Raw genomic sequence first — 17,955 nt, 5'->3', positions numbered from 1 at the left:
TGTGTGATATTGTGACAGCTCGGTCCGACAGAAATAAACCGTGCAGAATTCCTTCAATTCACCGTACACTTTGGTTTTTGACTCTTTAAGTTGATTTTTTTCCCTCTTCAAACAACAGGTGTTGATTTCAGTATCTTTTTAAAAAGACAAGACAAGGCTGATGATGATCACTCTCACTGTGGGATAGATAGTCACGCCAGTTGACCAGCAGGAGATGCAGCTGAATGATTTGTCTTGAACTACACTTGAACACAGTTTTGATCCAACAGCTACTTTTTTTAACTTGCAGCCCCAAGGCAACAGGAAGTGAGTGGGTCTGATAAACATCACTGCTGCTCTTTGTGAAATAAGCAGGTGTCTTAAATTTGCTTTTCTTGAATTTGCGTTGCTATGTCTGTGTGATTATTATAAGTGACTGGAAAAATGTTGCCTCAGCAAACGATGAAATCAGAACAGCTGGATTAATCTAAATATGCTGACATGTATCACTATTCAACAATGTACAGCTTAAACAGCACCAGTGTCTGCGGGTTTCGTTTCTAGGTTTGTTCCACTCTGCTCCTCCCCAGCACACAACGGGCCTGGCTCCTCACCCAGCAGCTGACCCCCTATGGCTCCATCTATGACTCAAGCCTGGCGGCTGAACAGAATCGCCTCTTTGTGTCCGTGAAGAATGTGTCTTTTCTGACTTTTTTTTTATTTTGGAAAACAGAGGCAGAGAAAGGGAGGGACAGGGGCATCGGTAATTGAGACAGATTTAAATCTTGACATGTGATTTATGCTTCCTTTGTAGGCAGGATACTGTGACAGCATCTGTCACTATTGATCAGGCTGGTGGTCCTCCAGATACCATTGATGCTTTATGACAAAGTTGAGTTTCTAAGAGAGAACTGAATATCAGACACCAATGAAACTTAGTCTATGTGTTAACCACTCCACTTGTAAAAGTGCACGTGTATTTCCGAGCAACTGTGTTATATATTGCAGCACCAGTGCAGCTTAATGAGCTCGTGTAAGTATCCCAGAATAATATCATGCAATTTCCTGTTTAACATAGAATCAACATCAATAACACCAGAGGGTCAGAGTGAAAAAAAAATCTTACTGACACAAACAAGAAGCTTGGAGAAACAATGAATGGGACAGAAAGATGACAGATTTAGACCAGGGGCCACTTTAGGGAGTGTTTATCACTTGATTTGATCTCCATGACCTGCTGTGCTGTGTGAAATATTTTACTTCGCCATACAAATCTCACAGAACCTCATCTGTACAAACTTGAAAGCGTCATTCAACCTGTGCACTCCCCTGAATCAAGGAGCAGCTGAGCACAAGTTTACATACTTAGGTTTTGAAATCACTACACTGTATATATCATCTCTTGGTCCAGGCCTGGGGAGTGTGGTGGGGATGTGTCTTTGCTTTAGAGCCGGTACTGGATATTAGAGATATACTGGATCAGTTTTAAGTTTCCCAAATAGACACAGCTTCAGACTAAAGCTGTGTGGAAGAAAATACAAGCCATAAATGTATATTGTTGGAGTACAAAAAGGGATTTCAGTCCAGTCACAAGTCTGCTCGGGTTCCACAAAGGTTGGACAATAAGACCCCCACTTCTATGACACGCAGAGGATCACATATGAAACGTAGTCTACGTGTTAACCGCTCCACTTGTAAAAGTGCAGATGTATTTCCAAGCAACTGTGTTATATATTGCAGCACCAGTGCTAATGAGTAATTGATTGACTCATTACTCTGCTTAGAGTCTGCGCTTCTCACATTTAGATACACCTACACAGAAAAATGTGTGCACACACACACACATGACTTTGTGGTACCAGTGAAAACTGACGCCCAGGCCTGCTCCCCTTCCTGTCACTCTCCTTCCAGAGCAGTGAGGTTTGGGTTGACGTTTGAATTACAGGGTGTAGCATAGCTGTCTAAATCTGAGCTCCACCACACATTCGAACTGCAGACATGGACAGCTTTACCAACCACTGCACATCAATTTCCAGATACACAAACAGTTTTAAAAATGCATCTATTGCCAACCACATACTAAAAGTTGCCCTGGAACAGGAACAAGTTTACGTACAGTAATAGACACGATAGTCACGGTAAGCAAAACACGTCTGCATGTTGGTCTGGGTATATGTTTGTGCATATTTAACCTTGCATTTCATTGTGGGTGGATGTTTGCCCTTAAGTGTGATGTCTGCATTGGCAAACTTGGAGAAACACATTTTCACTGAAGGGTCACACATTTGCCACGTGCCTCACCTGCTGCTGGTGCACATCCCCTGAGGTTTTTAACTGGCATCAACTCAACGAACACCAGCAGGATGACCTGTCATCTTGGGAATGATAATAACCAAGTAAAAGAGTGTGGTAAGACACTTAAGTTCTAGCTTTCAAGCTTTACACAACAATATGTGTGTGTATATACGGTACAAAAGTATTTCATGTTACAGGAATTTGAAGAATTGAGTTATTCATTGAGATTAGAGGAAGCCATTTAGTTCCCTAATAAACCACCTGACAATATTTGGTCTCTGTTTCCATGTCCAGCTCTATCGGCATCTGTCTGCATAATCTAACCATGAATACAGCATGTCTGGAAGTACAATGGCTGGTTTCAATGCTCACCAGCTCTCCCAGACATCATCATCATCATCTGTCTCCTCATGCACCAGGCCCCACCACACAGGAACAAGGGATTAACCCTCGCTGAAGTCTCTGTGACTCACCCAGAACGACTGAAATCTGCTAACTTCTGCTCCCGTTGCTGCTTCATGTTCACTGAACAATCTGACATCAGTGGAGTGTACTGTGCTCCGGTGGCTCTCGATGCTTTCCGGACTGTGACCTCCCTCCCAAAAGGTGCAGAAAAGTTTCTCACAGTTTCAGTCACACATACACGGCGATTTCACGAGGAATCGTACATTATTTTCTCTGTTTGGTACAGTTTATTTTCTACCATAGGTCTAAAGGCAGAAACTATCACTAGTAGTTGCTCAAGAAAACAGAGAAAAGTCTGTGAAATCCTTTGTGGCTGATCATTGGATGACACCTGACACCTTGTGGGGGCTGTGGCTATCAGAAATAACACTGTAACATATACAGTATCTGCAGAAAAACCAAAAACAACTATATGTACATCACTTATGAGTAGTCATTATTTTGTGTGATCACTGGCAGGGTTGGGGTTTGTAATTTTTCATTTTGCAATGTGGAATTGTCAGCAAAAAGTAGTGTATGCCTTGGGAACTATTTTTTTTTAAATTCTAATTTGGGAATCTTGGAGGAGACAGTGTTGTGCTTAAATCTGACACTGACAAAAAAAAAAAATGAAGGGCAGTAAATACAGTGCAGTACACAGTGATTGCTAGTCCAGCAACAAATTCACAATCCCCCTCTGACTTCCCACCTGGAAAGGAGTTGTGTTTCATGGGTGATCATTGGTCTCCTTTCCATACAGAAGCTCTGTCTGGCTTCTGAGCATCACGCCTTCTCTCCTATTGCTCTGACACATGAAGGCACTGCAGCTGTAGTCGGTTTGGATTCATGGAGGTGACGCACTGAACATAGATCCGATTGGGTCAAATAATCTTACTGTTGCTGTAACATGATTTTCAACTCCTGAGAGATTTTCAAGGTAACTTTGCCGTGTACCATCACAATCATGTAAAACACAGCACAGAGGGGTGCATTTGATACTCAGATTTTTGGTGTAGTATCCCTTTACTACTCGATTTTCCTGAGAAATATTTCAAAAGAAGAAAGCAATATGCAGGAGCTGATGGGAAACCAACCATCAGTCACTTTCTGAGAAACATCTGACTCTTCGATTTAGATCAGGCTTCTAAAAACAAAGGTGAACAGTCACTGTCAGAAATAAATGTTTCAGCGTGTGCCTGTTTTTTTACTGCAGCCTACAAAGCACCGAGGACTGATGTTACAATGCTCTATTGTCTCTGGGCCAGCACTCAGCATCCTGGCAGGTCACAGTCCACAACAACAGGCCTGGGGCGCAGTCCAAACAAAGACACTGGGGTTGGCCTCTTTCGTGTACCCCTTAACTCAACCCTCCATATATCAGTTTCACCACCGCTCTCCCCCTACTTCACCTGATCAATCCCACTTCCTGAATGATGTCCCCCAAATGCACATCTGGGTCTCATGTGAACAGGATTGTAATCTGGGTCTGTCCTTCAGAACCGGGCCCAGACTCACAAAAAAAAAAAAAAAATAAAGAAACAAAAACACCATGAAGAGTGATGCTCTGGGAAAGTGGAATAACTGACTTTTTATTTTATTTTTTCTAAATTTTTTTAATGGATTTGTTGAGCTGTTGAATACTAAATGAAGCCTCTCGGCTGCTTCTCTGATTTGTGAGAAAGTCTTTTCCTGGGAAGAGTCTTTTTCTGTCTCAGAGACTTCTCATCCTGTTTGACTAACACTCCTTCCTCTCCCCCTCCTCCTCTTTCCTCTATTCATTCCCACAAGCTTCATAATGTGGTCTCTTTGTCTTCTTTTATCCATGTTATATCTCTGTCACTCCTCTTTTAAATGTACAACGATAACAATTTCACACAATTCTTGATAGTTTTATGGTGCCTGATTTCCTGTTATTGCTCTCGCCCCCCTCTGTCCTCTGGTTTTCTTTTCCTCACCCTCACATTCACTGCTCATCGGAGAGCGTCTGATACATCGCAGCTGTTGTCAACAGGAGCTGCTCGCCCTCCCTGGTTCGCAGCAAAGATGATCCCTCCAGTTCCCATGTCTGTTCTCAAGGTCCACTCCTCCTCTCCTCACATCCCCTTCTCTTCACTGGCCTCCCCCGTCCCCCTCCTCAGAGCGGACCCACTCTTCTCTTCAGCCTCCTCTCCTGTGTCCACCTTGTTCCCTCTTCTCTTTCATCTCATCCCCGAGTCGGTTCAGCCTCTCTTTTCTTTCTCACTCTTTTCCCATCTGCCGCAGAACATTTGTTTCCGGCAGTAACAGATTTCTGTTTGTCCAAGCTGCAATACAGGCCCTCACTGACCCTCGGCTTGGTCTTTCTGACTCGAGTCTGAAAGATCACTGTCCTCTGTTCATCCTGAAGAATCGCTTCACAATCTTTTTCCACCATCGGGACGCAGCAGCTGGTGCCAGCAGCAATACTTTTCTCCATTATACGTGAGACCGCAGACGTACCTTCTGGAACTCACTGCAAAGCCAGATGAAATCATGAGAACAAGAAGTGCTGTGGTTTTTCATTTCATGAAAGGGTCCTGATGAAAGTGAACTGAAGTGAGGCTTAAGATAAAAAATAATAATTTCATGTTCCTTTTGATTTTTTCTTTATTTTGCTTTTATTTTACATTTTGGAAAAGTCACAAAATTATCTTTGACTTTTTTTGCATCATATATTTTTCTGTATACACACACACACACACACACACACACACCAGACTAAGCTTTTCACAAAGAAGTGCAAGATCATTGGTATCTAATTGTTTAAAATACAACTATAACTGCTCAAAACTCTCGGCTAATGTCTTATCCTGCTGCACACACACTCTCTCTCACATGCACACACACTCTCTCTCACATGCACACACACTCTCTCTCACATGCACACTATTGTTGCATGCCCTAATGAAAGCCCGAGATGAGTCTACTTTTGAAGTGTGAGGTCAAAAGGGGTGACGGAGAGAAGAAAAGTAGATGACACCCATGGTGGCTATTAAGAGATCATTTTTACGGAGGTGAGCAAAAGTCAGTGTGTGTGTGTGTGTTGCATTGTTTACTGCATATCTCAGCTCATGTTTAAATATGTAAGTTGCTGCAACTAAACAAGGTGACAAAATACAAAAGACACGAACATGCACATGTACCCATATTTAGCCAGAAGCACAAGCACTCAGTGACAGCACAGTGTGGGAAGAGTCACAGTGGTTTATTATTGCAGCATCCAGCCTCACAGGAGAATGTGCTCAGTGTCTTTCTTCCAGCCATTGGCTGCTCTGATGAACTCAGACTGACATTTTGATCGATGAGCCTCAGCTTGTTCATGTTTTTTAGTTTTTCCTGTACACTTTTAATGAGCATCCTAGTTTGTATGCTCTTCCCTGTCTGTCTTCCCAGGCCTGGCACTTACCATAGATGAACTTTTAACAGCCAGTTGATGTTGGCTTTTATCAGCACCATTCACTTCACTTCTGGAATCCACCCTCCTCCTCCTCCTCCTCCTCCTCCTCCTCCCTCTCCTCCTCTTCATCTTCTTGCAGTCCACTTGTCAGCAGAAGCTCGGAGCCGCCGCATGTCGGAGCGGAAACACACGGTGCTCGCCGCAAACCGAAGAGGACATCGGGCGAAAGAGGTGGTGAAGTCGTCTGCCTGCGGAAGGACGGGTCCTGAGCTGATTTTAAGGTACGGTCATTTATAAACCGCCTTGTTTGATATATGTTTATATGATATATGGCGGAGCTTGTTGGAGACGGTGTGAACTCAGCAGCAAGTCATTTAAAGTAAATACACAGACTTGCTTTAAAGTTCTCACTTGAAATTGCGTGAGGGCACAGACTGCTGATGAATACACACAGTCCATGCTCCAAAAGAGTTTTCCTCATCACTGCGCACAGACTGGGTTAAAATGTTTCTCTTCTCATTCAAGTGGTTTAGATAAAGTAACCACCTTATGGAAAGTGACTCTAGCACAGTTACAGGGTATTATGTAGAAACACCTGAATGTAAATTAGCATAATTAGTCAGCTTTAAAGGACCCATATGCAAGTTTTTGCTATTGCTACATAGCCAACGTTAGCATAAACAGCTGTTGACGCTGCGAGTTCAGCGTCAAACTTCATTCCTTCACTTGCTAAGAGCTGTCTCCAGCTGTGGGACGCAACGCCAAGGTTGACTTGTATTGTCACTTTTTTTTTTTCTACTGAAGTTAGCATGCCAACCAGCTGGCTGCGGTCCGTTTAACCCGTCTTTCCACTTTCCGACAGCGAGTCACAGTATCGTCCGGTCCGCTCTGAAGAAGTTGTTTCTCAGAATATGTATTATAACCTGTCTAATGCAATGGCTGAAGCTCTTGGCAAGACTGGTAAGTAAACGGCTATAAATGCTAATGCTGGCTATGTAGCATTAGCAAAACTTACAAATAGCTCCTTTAAGTAACATGTGAAATGCAAACTTGAGACAACTATCAGTGCTCCTGGGAGGCCAAACAACCTGTGCTCACATTGCAGGCGCATTAGTCAAAAGACAGCATCATTATTCAATTAAAATATGTCATGACGAAGCATCTCAAAAACCCTGACAAGAGGAAAACAAGCTGCATCATCACGAATGGACAACTTTTACAATCGTGTTTGCAGTGGTGTGACAGTTATACTGAAGTCTTCATGACTGCAGTGTATATGTCTTCACACAGGGTCACATCTTACTGAGAACCATGGACTGCAGGGTGGTTCTGACTCAGTTGGTGAGACCATGTTTGGTTAAACCACAGAGCAACTGTCCAAGATTTGCGACAGACATCAGATCAGTGGTTGGCGTCGTGTCAGGGGGGTGGGGACATGGTCATTTAACCATCCCAACATCTGGCCTGCTGAGCAAGACACTCACTGTCCGTCCTTGTAGCAGTGTAGCACTTTAGTGGACACTGACTGCCATCCTGTCTGGATGATTTCAAATGTGGACAGGGTTTATATGATGCACCGTGAAAAGGACTTAGCAGCATTGCTTTGAATAGCCACTTTTATGTTTCTTTGACTGCACCTCCCTGTTTTTGTTTGCTAGGTGGAAGTTTGGAGAGGTAATGTTTCCTTATGCTCTTTGTTAGGCAGAGCTTTTGAATGGAATGAGATATGTTTGCGCTTCACTGTTGCTTGGCCTCATTTCCCCTTTGTTCTGTTGACAGAACATAACAAAAAAGGATTTATGAAACTAAAGAATACTGGCAAGAGTTAAACCTGGCCATAAAGATGAATTTGTTTGCTTAGCCTGCTGTTCCTTTGCAATGTTTTCTTTAAAGTCTTTGCACATTGTGAAAGAAGTCATTGAACTAGTTGAAGAGGTTTAATGTGCAGCGAATTCTTATCTGCAGTGTTTCCTCTTGTGAGTTATTTTGTTGACTCAACAGAACATTAAGGAAAGTGAGACAGAGTGTGAACTGGAAGTTCATTTACAAGTCACAGTGCTCAGATATGACACATATGTCATATCTGTGTTCACAGTCTGATACCATCATCATGAGCCCATGTCATCACGGTGAGGTGTCAGACATCCAAATCAGATATTATCACATTCATAAAGCATCAAAGTCACATACACACACGCCCTCACCAGAAGGACCTGGTAGGCCTTGGAGTGTATTGCCACGTTGCAGCAGTCGATCCTTTTAAACTGAGCGCATGTTGTATTTTGGAGCTGTGTGTAATGGTCAGGGTGTTCCGACCTCAACCACAGTTTGCTGGTGCCGTGCTGCCGTAAAAGGACCATGGCCCTCCAGACCAGCGGAGGAAGCAACCTCAGAGCTGACCCACACTGACACAGCCTTGTGTGTGTGTGTGTGTGTAAGTCCATGCACTTACACATGTATCTTTTTCTGTGCCACAGTGATTGAACGGCCCCTCAAATGTCACAAGAGCCTGACTCTGCAAGCTGTGGCTCTGTGGTACCAGATGTTTGACTTGACACACTACATCTGGTTGCAGCAGGGAGAGTGACAGAGAAGGGAGGCGTGTTTGTTTGACACTGTGTGTTTTTGTGACAGAGGGAAAAACAGAACGATAAACACGGCAAGGTTGAAGTTAGAGCCTGAAATAGAAGACAGGGGAAAAAACACATAAAGACAGGAGGTAAAATGTGTTTCTCATCAGTGTCCTCAGATCCTTTATTTGATGGCCATAATAGATGGCGTCCGGTCTGTTCTCCCCATTGCACGCTGTTCCCATTACACTTTCCAGCCCGTCTGCCTCTGTCTCTGCAATCAGTCAGGCAGCTCACGCGAAACAGGCTTGTTTATGGATGTCTGCAGGTACAATTTACGGATAAATAACATGTTTAGCAGATCTAAATGTCTTTCTGTGTATTTCAATGAGGCCAGTTTTCTGAATAAAGTTTCCACAGTCGGTTTCTGTGCTGGTATTACACTGTTGTACATGAAGAGATCTGAGCTGAGCTGCATTTACGGCTCACAAAGCCAAAAAGGAAGAAGAAAAACATATAAAAAGACTGATATGGGGGTAAAAGAAATTGGCAGGAGAAAACATGTCAGTTACGCCATGAACGGCTGTGACGTCAGATGACAGAAAAGCACCATCAATAAGGAAAAGAGGCAAATCCTCGACAGGGATTTAGGGATTTAAGGATAGGGATCTGACGGTATTCATCAATCTGGAAACTGACATTAAACCCAGCACAAAGCAGTTTCTGTTAACTTGCTGTTGAGACAGACTGTGGATATTTGTCTGCCTCTCACCTTCTCGTGCCCCACAGGCTCTAATCGCTTCCTTAAGCTAAGTGTGATGAGTTGAGGGATCAGGAGTGGTCAGGCAACGGCTACAATCCATCCAATCTCTCCTCCTCCTCTTTAGGAATGGCCATCTCTGAGCTGATAAGTCCTGCTGTCACACCCATACCTTCATCATAGCTACCTTCCCTTCATATTTTCTTTTCCTCCCTCAAGCTAATGACAGTGGACGATGGCCATTTGTCCGGGAACTGTGGAAAACTGGGATTAGTTAAAGATTTAGGGAAGGTAATCTGAGCCCAGGCCAGTGCCCAGTAAGAGTGGCACGATCAACCTTGCTCAAGTTGTTATATTGCAGGTCCAGATTGGCCTCGGCTGTACAGTATCTCCATCAGCGTGTGACATTAATCCAACACTGGCTGCGGTTTGGAGAGGTCACGTGTTTGGAGCTTACCGGTGCTGACAGGAAGAAAGTGTATCCAAAAAAAAAAAAAAAAAAAAAAAGCACACAGGGCCTTGTTGTAAGAAAACTCATGAAAAATGAATGTAGAAAATTGTAAGCATCTATAGGAACTTCACTACCCATCCATTACATTTAATAAAATTGGGCTAATGATGAATTATATTATTTGAATCATTATTTATTCATTTTTTGAAGAATAGAGTTAACGCTTCATCTATAAAATGTCACAAAATAATTAAAAAGGCCAGGAACAGTTTCCCGGAGTCAAAGGTGACACCTTCAAATGGCATTTTTTGTCCACTCACCAGTCCAAACCCCAAAGATGTTTAATTCACTATTATGGAAGAAATGGAGAAAAGCAGTGAACCATCAAAAGCTGTAATCAACAAATGTTTGGCATTTGTGCTTCATAAATAATGGAAATGATTAACCAAAATAGTTTTCAAATATAGTTTTAGATTTATGTATTTTTCAGTGGACAAATAATCTAATCTAAACAATCTAAACATTTCAGTGCTGCAGAGCAGCGCTGTTGACTCAAGAGAGAATAATGGAAAAGGTCTTGCATATGACACAGACTTAGAGAGTACACAAAAGACTATTCGAAATTCCCGGTGTAGTCAGGTTTTATTTGACAAGCTGAGTGCCTTGAAAACCTTCTGACTCCTCAGGCAACAGACGCAGAGAGAGAAACATTCTCAGCTTCAGTCAATCCAAAGTTTTGGTTGCCTGACACATTAATGTTCGCCTGAAAGTCCCTGCTTTAGTCTTTGGTCTAATGTGTAACTCACATCTCTTTCCTTTTCTCTCTGTCTGCTCTCTTAGCTGGCCTTAAGTGAACTGAAAGAAAACAGAGACCCCCTCCCTCCCTCCTACCTGGAAACCATTGGAGAACTAAGTGGATTGAAGAAGGCAGAGAGCGAGTGAGGGAGTCAGAGAGGGAGGGAAGACAGAAGAGATTATCAGCTAATCCAGTGCACGGACAATCCTAAAGGAGCCTTATCTTTCCTCCAGGACGATGCAGACAAAACAGTTGCTGGATTACGCCGCTTTACGTTATTGGTCTTTTTGAGATAGCAACCCCCTCCTTTTTCCTTTGCTCTGATTGTTTTCATTGCCTGTCAAAGCTCTGGCGTCTTGGGTACAGAGGAACCGGGGAACAGAGGACAAAGAAGTTTGGCGACAGACCCGGTGTCCCATGGACAGCGTGGTGCACACATGGATAAACCTCTTTAGGTTTAGAAGACGGTGCATGGAGGTGGACCCCCCCTGCTCTCTCTCTCACTCTGCTTGAACAAGTGCAGAGCAACTTATCGGATGAAAGAAACAAGACCCTGTCAGAAGTTGAGATCTACACGCACAGAGGGGACTCAGTAAGCTGTAGACTGAAGACTGGGTTGGCATTCGGCTGTGTTTTGTGAATTACTTTCTTTAAAAGCACAGGATTATAGAAAATTAAAGCTGAAAGGAGGAGACAGGAGAAATGTAGGTCATGATCACTAATTAACAATGAATGATTCATCATGTATGAAAACTAAACCTGAAAACAATAGTGAGAGGAGAAAACATAGTCTGGATTGAATTGAGCCATAATATCTATCTATAATATCAGCTTCTGTCATTAGGTTTGGGTAAAAGGCAAATTAAACTTTTCACAAGACTTCCTGATGAGGTGATCCTCGTAGTGTTGCAAGCAAAACCCAACTTGAGACTGACAACAAGAAAGTTCTCCAAGTCTAAAAAGATATAAAGTTAACACAGTGTAAACATCAGTCTGTTTTAATTGCTTCTTTCACACAAACCAGCTCAGCTGTTTGGCTGAAATCACATATCAGTGGAGTTGCAGTTGTGGCTGGATATTGCGAGTCGAAACTGTCATTTTCTGAACTGAAACTGAAGGAGTGCCAAGTCGGCCCCAAACTCTCCGGCCTCATAGTCTTTGGTAGCCAGAAGAAACGGGGTATTAGCTCGTAATTCATCTTCTTTGTTATTTTGTCATGACTGAAGGCTGCTGCTGAGTAGAAGTGAGTTGAGTGTTTGGTTGTTTTGGGCAGACGTGCAGAACTAGCTGTGCACAAGAGAGGGAGCGAGAAAGAGGAGAATAACGAGGGGACGTAGACTGACTCTACATCCATACTGGCATTTTTCATTGTAGACCCAAAAGGGAAACGGTTGGCCCACAGTGGATGAATAGTTGGCTCCAGCCGTGTGGAGAATGGATTATACACACATTCTCTGCCAACTGAACAACCACATATTTGTGTTTTCTGTCCTCACTGTCTTGGCATTTTAATTTTTTTTCTCTCTGGTTTTTCGGTGGACCCTGTCCTGGAATTCAAATTTGACTGACATGTAATCAGACGCTCTCATTCGAATTAAAGGGAAATTACACAACTCTGTCACCATGAGTCTGGGAAAGCTGCCAGGGATTAAGGGCCTTGTGTCTGGCTCTCAGGGGAAGCGCCGGTTCAAGAGTGACCTCTCAGTGGACATGATCAGCCCGCCGCTGGGCGACTTTCGACATACTATGCATGTTGGCCGTGGTGGGGATGTGTTTGGTGACACTTCATTCCTTAGCAACTACGGGGGCATCAGGGAGCCAGGAAGTCCGGACTCAGCGAACAGCTCCAAGACAACTGGGTTCTTCACACGCACCTTTCGGCACGTACGGAAGAACTCTGGGCCATGGCCACGAGGGGACTCCCGGGACTTGTCATCCCCGCCACCAGACATCTCACCCATCATCAAGAACGCCATCTCCCTGCCCCAGCTGAACATAGACTCTCCTAATGGGTGCCTACAGAGGGTGCTGTTCCCCAGCTCTATCAGCTCAACAGATGACTCCCTATGCACATATGGTGAGATAATATAGATAATCACTTCCAGCATGGGACGGGGTTTATGTAAAGCATCTTAGCAGCAGGATCATCTCCGTTAAAAGTGAGCTGAGAAAATGTTGTTGTTTTAGAAAAGGGAAGCAAAGAGGGATCATACCCAAAAATAACTGTTTATTTAGTAGATAACAGAGCAAGGTCTTAACACTGCCACAACAGCAGCAGTGCAGATTAACTCTCACAAAGTCAACTTCAGACTGTGTGTGTGTGTGTGTGTCTGTGTGTGTGTATGTGTATGTGTGTGTGTGTGTGTGTGTGTGTGCAGATCCCATCCATATCCAACAAAGCAGTGTACATGTGAGTGAGGTTACACACATAAGTTAACTGACTTCCTTGGCTGGGCCTATAGGACAGACTCGTCCAAGCAAACAACCAAACAAACACAGCTGGACACATTTCCACAGAAAACCCTGAATTTATTTACTTAAGCTTTCACCTGGAAACAGTTCTGTTTCACAGAATTTGGATAAGAGACAGAACAACACGTTCATTCATCACTGAGCAACAAGTTTTATGATCGGTTTTGAATTAAGGTATTTTTTTTACTACTTTTATTTTCATTTGATAGCATAAGGCCTATTTTGTATTATCATATAGGGATCATGTAGCTGAGAAGACTCTCAGAAGTGAATTAATCTCTCTTAATTTTCCAGCCACCGTGTGTGTGTTATCAATGCAAAATGTGGTCCTGGAGACAGCTGCTGTAGCAGGAACTACCACAGAGGTGGTTCTGAGTGCATGGGCAGGTGTTTATATCCGTGGACAGATTTTGTCAGTGCAACAGTGACACAAAATACAGTAACAAATCTTTACAAGTGTGAAGCTGAGATCAAAATGAAGAGTGAGTTAGAAGGTGGGTGTGGTCTGACGCATGAGAGCTGAGTCCTCAAATGTAATAACTGCTGAGTATTCATGGGTCCAACGTTAACTCTTTGAGGGGTGTTGTGGCCGGTGTGTTCCCATCACAAGATGGTCTCTAGTTTAGAGAAAGAAACTAGAAACTGACCTGGCATGAGACATCATTTCTTTAATAACAAATGTAGGTAACAATTATCAGTATTGGCAGGAGACAGAAGAGAAAGTGTTTGGTCACATGGTCCTTAAGTAATTTCACATAGTATAAGCAATTTTTTAAATTTTCATTTTGGATAAAAATCAAAAAAGGCTGATATAGAATAACTGAAACAAATAATGGAAAAATTACATATTAATTGGTTTGCATTGCATACCTCTTGGGCACATATGCTTTGAGCAGGTGAGTCCCTGGTTCGATTCCTGACCGGCTGGAATCTTTCCTCCATGTCAGTCCCGCTGTCTCTACCCCCTCATTTCCTGTCCTGTCAAAAAAATGTGTAAATTCCCCAAAAAATCTTGATGTGTGACCAAAACAGAATAACCAATGACCTACTTATGGGCTGCAGACCATTGGTACAGAAGCAAAGTATTAATCAACATGAATAAGACAAAAAATGCAACCAGGTACAATGATACATCAATACAGTCTCAGTTCTTACGATTCACTCTCCAGGAGACCAATCAACACGAAGAGCTGGTGAAAAGAGGACTATAAATGTCGGTGAACACATAAATAGAGAGGGTGAGGTTGCCCTCCTTTCAACATAATGCCCACATTCCTCCAAGACAACCAGCAAACAAGCGGGCTTCTTCTGAGTCATCTGGAATCACCTAGGCAACACCTGTACACAATTAGGTCTATAAACACAAACACACACAGCTGGTTTGGGAGAAAAAAAGAAAGACACTCAGTGGGCATTCCCTGTCTTCTCTGTGTGCATGTGTGACCACCTGTTTATGCACAGCATAAACGCACCATTCATTATATCTGCGAACCAATCAGAGCTTATCAGGCAGCAGCGTGCAGGGTCTGGGCTGGAAATCCCCTCTCCGCCTCCAGATTTGTTACACAGTTCATCAGGAATTTGCCCAAACTTAGTGATGTGGAGTTGGCGTACAGAGTCAGTCATCTGAGGGATGATGGGTACTTTTCGTCGCCAACGGTTCTCAGTACCTCGGTTCATGTCATGAATTCATATCCATCTTTTCATATTGTCTCAGTTGCTATTTACACAAGTTTTATTACAACTTCTGCAATGATCCATTGCTCAGATTTAAGTGATGAAAAGAAAGGCAGGCTTCTGTTATCAGAATTCAAAGACTGAGCCACAGCTGGGTCTTCATAGAACAAAAGAACTCTTCTGCCAAAGCTTAAATCCAAATTATAATACTGAAAAGAAACATAACTAACTAAACCAAGATTGTGGTTTACATAATACTTTAGTACAGTAAATATATTTCCTTACAATGTCTATAAAGGTCTTTTATTCTACATTTTCCATTTTTATCAACTGAATGTCACCCACTCTTCACTGGACTCCATGAGAAACTCACTTCACATTTATATTTATATCTGTTGTGTTCCCCTCCTTTCAGTGACATCATGCTCTCTCTACATCTCCTCTTGTTTTCTGCTGTTTGACAGTTGTAAGATGAAGTGTGTCCTTCTCTTCAAGTGGAGCTGGTGTGGAAAACAAACTGCTGCTGTGTTGTCACAGGCTGCCACCCTGTGGTCAAGTACTTGAATTGCTGGACAAGCGTCCTGTATAACAGCTCATTCAGTCAGCACATTTGATTTTCAGTAATGTTTTTAATTCTTTTCTTCTTTTTATATTATGATTTTGAATAAATGCTGACTAAGACAGACAGACTGTAGTGAAATAAACAGAGAATAATGGGACTAATAACGATCAACACAGGATGGCAGGTTTACTGGGACATGGAGATCAGATTTATTCTGAATGTAGCAGAGGAAAACTCAGAGTCTCCATTATGTTATTTCCAGTTCGCTTTAAGATGTTTTTATTTAAAAAAAAAAAAAAAAAAAATTACTCTTCAATTTTCTCCTGAAGTGTTTAAATCCCAAATCCAGCTACAACACAGTGCTTGTAACATACCAACATTGATATTATTTTTGTATGGTTTTATTCTGCCATCTTCAAATGTGAGACTGTGTCTGAGATGTTTTCTTTTCCTTGTGTCATATCATTTTCTTGTCCTCTCTGTTTGCAGGACTGCAGTCTGGATTTGTCACTCTGCCCCGCCTCTCTCGCCTTGACAGACAGTGTCAAGATGGAGACGCCCAGAAAGGGTCTCTACCAGACGGCAGCGGCAGCATCGCACTGAAACGCTCAGATTCCCTCACCTCATTCACTGTAGACCTCGGCCCCTCCCTTATGACTGAGGTGCTCAGCTTGATTGACAACCCCAGCTGCCTTCAGATGTCCAATCACAGCCAGGCAGCAGGTGAGGAAGATGAAAGAGGAGATGAAGAAGATAAAGACGACAGCTCTCTATCAGAGACGCCTGTGCAGAGCCCTGGGGTGACTTCGCCCAGCCCTTCGTTCAGCAGGAGCATGAACAACAGGGGCCGCTCCTGTAGCTCTAACTGGACAGAGCAAGAGGAGGACAGGAGGTCTCTGAGGACGCCTGATGCGTCCGCTGGGTCTCCACAGAGAGCGGAGCCTGTAATGGAGGCAGAAAGGTTTCAGAGAGCAGCTGACGTGCTGTCTCGTCATTATGGTGGAGAGTCCTTCACAAAGGGAACAAGGGTGAACAACAACACACCTTCTCCTGCCGTTTCCCGCAGCCGCAAAACATCATATGCCTTTTCTGAAGAGGAGGAAGAGATCAAAGTCTAGATGTTGAAACTGTGTCTGGAACAATAAAATCAGTGAGCTGAGAACGAACCCCCAGTTCATGAGATTTGTGTGATAGTCTGTTGTTCCTGCATGGAAACACTCCTCCAGCCCCTCCAGCGAATTATTTAAAGTTTTTCATATGTGAAAAAGAGTTAACTTTGTTTGTAATCGCTTTGGAAATCCCGTTTGTTTTCTTATTACAAACTGCAAGAAAAACTCAACAAAAATGTCACAGCAATGAACAATTACGTTACAAGGATTTAAAAGTACTTAAAGATTGTCACAACTACACTAATTTCACTTGTATCTGTTTCAGACTATTGAATAAGTGTATTTTATTTCATTTTTTTTTGTTTTTTTCTGTTCTGTATTACTCCTCACTCACCAAACCCATAACAACATTTTAATCACAGAGAAAAAGATGTTAAGTTTCAAAGCCTAAGACATTTGAGAAGTGCTGTAAGTGTATTTTCAGTGTGTTTCATGATGTTATAAAAACTCTGTTGTACAACTGCAGCTGAAATTCCTCTGTGATGTGATGACTGTACCTTTAACAGGATTGTTTATCAAACATTTTTAAAGGACTGATATAAAAAATAAATACATAAACATTGCTTGAAATCTCATCTTGCATTACAATGTTAACTCACTTTGTACGATACTACAATAAGTAAAGCCAGTTGTTTTGTGTGGACATCCTCTCTGGTTTCTATTAAGAGCATATGCAGACCAAAAACTACAACACAGCAGGAGCAGCACAACAGCACAGATTGGTGTGGCAATGTTATGACTGCATCTGATGGTCATAGTGGGATGTGACTGTAAAAGTGTTGTGATGGGTAATTTGATGGTTAACAATGCACTTGGCAGCCAGTGCAGAAAAAATGTTAGTTTTACCTGCTTGGAACAGGTAACATACATTTTTCATAGAGGGCTACGACAGGACTGCATACACTCATTGACTGACTTCAGCATTTTAACCTGTTCATAATCAGTGGAATGCCATAGCATAGACAGTGTAATCTATAATGTAAACAAACATGAAAATCAGACTGGCAACATATTTACTGTTTCTAGCAAAAGTTCATCTGATACAAACAGACTCCACTGTGTGACTCGCTGCATTTACTGAATGAAGCTGTGTTGCTTCCATGAACTCCACTTCCACAGTTCGTACAAACTGTGGAAGTGGAGTTCATGGAATCTTCCATTACAGCTGGTCGATGGAATGTTGGCTGAGCTTCTCTAGAAGGAGGGTGAGCTGCTGGTGGCTCACAAGTTATTCCTCAGTGTTTGTAGTTGTCTGTGAAGAAGTGCTGCATGACTTGAAAGAAAGAAAGAAAAGACTTACCAAAATAAAATACATTTGAATTGTGTCTTTATTGCTGCCACTTTTATTTGAAGACACTATCAAAC

General features: G+C 42.6%; 1 protein-coding gene across 1 annotated transcript; it reads left to right on the top strand.

The window, feature by feature from the left end:
* Positions 1–5,979: 5,979 nt before the first annotated feature.
* Positions 5,980–17,915, top strand: LOC139618449 (cdc42 effector protein 1-like). Its single transcript, XM_071474385.1, has 3 exons — positions 5,980–6,414; positions 10,755–12,787; positions 15,911–17,915. The coding sequence occupies exons 2-3, from the start codon at positions 12,334–12,336 to the stop codon at positions 16,537–16,539; spliced, it is 1,083 nt and encodes a 360-aa protein (XP_071330486.1). The 5' UTR covers positions 5,980–6,414; positions 10,755–12,333; the 3' UTR covers positions 16,540–17,915.
* Positions 17,916–17,955: the final 40 nt, after the last annotated feature.

Source organism: Trachinotus anak, unplaced genomic scaffold, assembly GCF_046630095.1.
Source record: "Trachinotus anak isolate AG129_WGS33_773 ecotype Australia unplaced genomic scaffold, CSIRO_AGI_Tana_v1 ptg000003l, whole genome shotgun sequence".
Taxonomy (NCBI): domain Eukaryota; kingdom Metazoa; phylum Chordata; class Actinopteri; order Carangiformes; family Carangidae; genus Trachinotus; species Trachinotus anak.
This window is presented reverse-complemented; position numbering and strand designations above follow the sequence as displayed.